Consider the following 5,568-nt stretch of genomic DNA (forward strand, 5'->3'; position numbering starts at 1 on the left):
TGTATGGTCAACTAATCTTCGATAAAATAAGAAAGAATATCTAATGGAAACAAAGACAGTCTCTTCAACAAATGGTGTGGAGAAAACTGGACAGCAACATGCAGAAGAATGAAACTGGACCACTTAGCAACATACACAAAAACAGATTCAAAATGGATGAAAGACCTAAATGTGAGTGAGATAGGAAACCATCAAAATCCTAGAGGAGAACATAGGCAGTAACCTCTTTGACATTAGCCATAGCAACTTCTTATGCAGTGTGTCTCTGGAGGCAAGGGAAACAAAAGCAAACATGAACTATTGGGACTTCATCAATATAAAATGCTTCTGCACAGCAAAGGAAGTCAACAAAAACTGAAAGGCAACCAACGGAATGGGAGAAGATATTTGCAAATAACATATCTGGTAAAGGGTTAGTATCCAAAATCTGTGAAGAACTTATCAAACTCAACACCCCAAACCCCCCAAATAATCCAGTTAAGAAATGGGCAGAAGACATGAATAGACATTTTTCCAAAGAAGACATCCAGATGGCCAACAGACACATGAAAAGATGCTCAACCTCTCTCATCATCAGGGAAGTACAAATCAGAACCATGATGAGGTACCACCTCATACCTGTTGGAATGGCTAACATTAACAACACAGGAAACTGCACATGTTGGCTAGCCTGTGAAGAAAGGGGAACCCTCTTACACTGTTGGTGGGAATGCAAACTGGTGTGGCCACTCTGGAAAACAGTGTGGAGTTTCCTCAAGGAATTAAAAATAGAACTACTCTGCCATCCAGCAGTTGTGCTACTAGGTTTTTACCCAAAGGATACAAAAATGCAGATTGGAAGGTACACATGCAGCCCAATTTTTATAGCAGCAGTATCAGTGATAGCCAAACTATGGAAAGAACTCAAATGTCCAATGATTGCTGAATGGATAAAGATGTGGTGTGTATATATGTATATATGTGTACATTCCATAAATATGTATACATTCCATAAGTATATGTATGGAATATGGAATATGGAATATTAGTCATCAAAAAGAATGAAGCCTTGGGGGCACCTTTGTGGCTCAGTTAAGCGTCTGACTTCAGCTCAGGTCATGATCTCATGCTTCATGAGTTCAAGCCCCCTGTCAGGTTCTGCGCTAACGGTGCAGAGCCTGCTTCAGATTCTCTTTTTCCCTCTCTCTCTGCCCTTCCCCTGCTCACATGCATTGTCTCTGTCTTTCTCAGAAAAAATAAATAAACCTTAAGAAAAGAATGAAATCTTGACATTTGCAAGGACATGGATAGAGCTAGAGTGTATTATGCTAAGTGAAACAAGTCAGTCAGAGAAAGGCAAATACCATATGATTTCACTCATATATGGAATTTAAGAAATAAAACAGGTGAACATAGGGTAAGAGAAAAAAAAAGAGAGGGAGGCAAACCATAAGAGACTCTTAACTATAGAGAACAAACTGATGGTTATCAAAGGGGAGGCAGGTGGGGGATGGGGGATCTAGATGATGGATATTAAAGAGGGCACTTGTGATGAGCCCAGGGTGTTGCGTGTAAGTGATGAACCACTAAATTCTACTCCTGAAGCCAATATGAAACTATCTGTTAAGTAGTTAGAATTTATATAAAAACTTGAAACAAACAAAAAGAACACACCACTAATTGTCTCTGTATAGTGTCCTCATTTGGTCATCCTAAAGTAAGTGTCTCTAAAAACTTATCATCTCTACTATACCTCACTGGAAGTTCAGCTTTGCCATCCGGTTGATCTTCCTGCTAATCCACTAAACTGCCAGGGCTGCAGTGACCGCTCATTTATCATGCTTGGAGGATATGTTTCAGCTCTGATTTTACTTGGCCTTACAAGCATTTGAACTTGTTTTCCTCTTGGAACCGCTCCTCTCCTGCTTTCTTTGGCACCATTCTTCCTGGCTTCCTGCTGTTTTTTAGGCTGCCTTTTCTGACTTTCTTTCACTAGCATCTCTTCATTCATTTATTCCTTAAATATCCACACTTCCTAGGGTGCCTTTGGGCTATCTTTCTCTGAAAACTGTTCTTCCTCATCAGTGTTGTCCATTTACTTGTTTAATCACTGTCTCTGAACTCATGACTTACTAATCAGTATCTTTCCAGAGCCAAAGTCTGACCATCTGACTCTGAGTTGGTTTTTCCTACTTGAACACCTCATAGGTACTTCAAGCTCAGTGTGTCCAGACTCAATGAATAATCCTCTTTCTCAGAGTTGTCCTTCATCTAAATTCTAGAGACCTAGACATTTTGTATTCTGCTTTCATTCCATGGCTGGTTGGTGACCAAGTCTAGTTATCTGGACCTCCCAAATGGCTCTGAAGTCCATCCTGTCCTCTCCATCCCTGTAGTTTTTGTCTGAGGGCTCATTATCCCTTAAAAGGACTAATGCTTTAGCTTCCTGACTAATCTTCTTTCCTTCAAACTTGCTGCCTTCCATCCTACCCAGTCTTCATGGTACACCTGGAGTGATCTTTTCAAATGCACGTATCTGTAGCATTCTGAAGCTTAAATCTCTGTATCTCCCTTTGTTGCAAGATGAAATCCAAAATTCTTTTCCGTTTGATTACAAGGCCTTTCATGATCTGGCCTCTATAGCCTTTCTGACTCTTACTTTTATTATGTCAGCTTTGTGCTCTAGACATATCTAACCACTTCTTCCTGGAATACATTATGATTTCATACCTTTGTACATGCTGTTTTTCCTCTCTGGGATGTCTCATTCCTCTTATACCTGTTGTATCCTTGTGGTCAGCATATCCATCTATCTATCCATCATGCGTGTATGCATGCATCCATTCATCCATCCATCCATCCATCCATCCATCCATCCATTCATCCATTCATCATCCATTCCATCCATCCATCCATCCATCCATCCATCCATCCATCCATCTACCTGTCCATCCCCCCATCCATCCACGCATTCATTCATCATCCATCCATTCATACCTTCATCCATCTATCATTCTTCCATCTATCCATTTCTCCATCTATTCATCTACCTGTCCATCCTCCATCCATCCATCCATCCATCCATCCATCCATTCATCATCCATCCACTGATCCATCCATCCATCCATCCATCCATCCATCCATCTACCTGTCCATCCCCCCATCCATCCATGCATTCATTCATCATCCATCTATTTATACCTTCACCCATCTATCATTCTTCCATCTATCCATTTATCCATCCATCCATTCATCTACCTGTCCATCTTCCATCTATCCATCTGTCCAGCTATCTATCCATCCATTCGTCTATTCATCCGTTCATCCATCATCCATCTATCCATTATCCATCCATTTATCCATTAAATAAATATTTGCTGAGCAGCCGCTCAATGCCAGACCTGCTGGTCTTCTTATCTGACCAGCTTTGCCCACAGCTTCCACCCCAGAAGAACTGTCATTTCCTCCTTGTAATCCTACCTTTTTCACACTTCCCTTAATACTCACCAGAATCTATAGTGCTGTTTGTATCTATGCTCTCCTACTGTGCCCGTGGGCTCATCAAGGAATGGAGCGTGTCTTCATTCACTTTGCAGCCTCAGTGCCAGCATAGAGCCTTACCCATGGGCACAGTCATGTTTGCTGACTGAGGAGTTGCCTTTTTTCAAACCCTGTTGATTTCTAGTGGAGACTGAGGCAGGCACAGAGGTGATGGTTTTTGGAAAGAAGACCTAGTTTTTTTTTTCCCCTGTAAGGAAGTGAATCTAATCCAAGTGTAAGGTGTGGATCTCACAATCAAGGAGAACCTCATATTCTAGCAGGTTTTCATGCAGCCCTTCTTCTTCTTTTCTCCCTCTACCATCCTGCAGAAGTGGAGGAGACAGGTTGGAAAAGTTAAAAGCATGCCATAAACTTCTGTAGGGAGATTTCAAGTGACTCTAAGATTGCTAAATGTGCCTACAGGTTTTATTTCATCCCTTTTTTTTGATGCAGGCACAAGGTGGGGAGAGGAGCAGGGGCTCTGAGACCTTGGTGGAGAGGGATTCTAAGAGAGGTGACATGAATTTGGCATGAGTAGTTGGAGAGACAGGTTTTTGAGCTAATGTGTTCTACATATTCACATGCTTAAGATGTGAACCATAAACTTATAGTAGAAGCTGTAAACTTAATGTGAGAATCACAAAGATGAGTCACTCTTCAATGCCAAATGATAAAATGTGGCAAAGGAGACTTAAGACTGATAATGGGACAAACTAAAGCAGCAGCAAGGCCTTGATGGTGCTATAACATGTGGCCACTTGAAAAGATGCCAGGCTTTGACCAGCACACCATGGTGCGCTGGAAATGTACTCTTTTCTAATAACTGAGAGAACAAACAGTGTGGAAATATCATTCTGGCCATTTGAAAAAAAAATTTTATAATCCTGTTTGAGAGTAAAATTTTTTGTAAAAGTAAAACCCTTTTGTCAGAAAGGTAATGAATGACTTCTTTTGCTTAACCACTTGAATGGACATTTATTTCATTGCTGTCAGGTACTTCCACCAGAGGTAGAAAATACACGAAGCTTAACATGGCAACTAACCATTAGTTGGTGCTCCAAAATGTTTAGGGAGGTTAGATTGAGATTTAATATGACCAGAATATCAGTGACAGCTAATCAGTATTTATTAGCTCTTTCAACAGTAATTTTTGCGCATACCCAGGACCAAGCACAGGGACCCAGTGGGTAGCAGGGGAACAAGAGCCTTCCCTCTGGGATCCACCACCATCTCTCCAGAATAGTTCCATCATTGGGCATGGACTCTAGCCTTTTGGGAGCATGTGCCAGTTTGAAGTTGAAATTTCTAGTTCACCTTGATCCCCGGTTCTACATCCCTTTCCAGAAGTGGTCTTGATAATTTGATGAAAATAATCAGGTGGAACAATAGCATTGCCCTTCACCTACCTCCATTGACTTGGGTCAAGTTCTGGTTTATCCTGGAATCTCTGGTCAGGTTGAGTATTTCCTCTCCCCTTTTGTTAACAACTGAGAACCCTTTCCCTCCCCAACTCCCCCCGTTGTCTCTTCTGCATGTTGCATTTTAACAATCTCTTATTTTCTTTTCAGAAGGTAAGAGGGGCATCTGGTGGAGCTTTACCAAAAAGGAGGAATTCCAAGATTTTTTTAGGTAATGTAAATAGTAATCCATAATGTGTCCAGATTTTCTGTGTGTGTATGTATGTGCATGTGCATGTCTGATTTGGAATAATAGGTTATTTATTTTTCCTCAGTTTAAGGATAAGAGGTACCAATTTAACTTGGGATGATCTGCCTCCACTTTTGTGTTTACATAGTGGTGAAAGATGCTTCTAGTACTCTTAGTTGGGTTTAGTGTTTTGAAGCAATTATACTTACAGTGACTGGAGACTAGTTGTGATTCTGCTTCTGCTCTCTTTTTTCACTGCTCTGAAAGTAGAGACATTTTTTCTTTTTTTAATATTAGCCTAACTATAGACTTTATTCAGATTTCACCATTTTTTCCCATTAGTGTTTTCTTTTTTCTTCCTTCCTTCCTTCCTTCCTTCCTTCCTTCCTTCCTTCCTTCCTT

The 5,568-nt window shown here is 40.8% G+C and overlaps 1 protein-coding gene across 1 annotated transcript in view; it reads left to right on the forward strand.

Moving 5' to 3' along the window:
- USP13 (ubiquitin specific peptidase 13) overlaps window positions 1-5,568 on the forward strand; it is a 115,109-nt gene that overhangs the window by 29,537 nt on the left and 80,004 nt on the right. Inside the window, exon 3 of the mRNA XM_040480830.1 lies at window positions 5,088-5,148. Within this exon, the coding sequence (XP_040336764.1) occupies window positions 5,088-5,148 (61 nt within the window). The remainder of the gene's footprint in view (window positions 1-5,087; window positions 5,149-5,568) is intronic.

The sequence above is a fragment of the Herpailurus yagouaroundi genome, unplaced genomic scaffold (genome assembly GCF_014898765.1).
Source record: "Herpailurus yagouaroundi ecotype Mexico unplaced genomic scaffold, PumYag 159, whole genome shotgun sequence".
Lineage (NCBI taxonomy): Eukaryota > Metazoa > Chordata > Mammalia > Carnivora > Felidae > Herpailurus > Herpailurus yagouaroundi.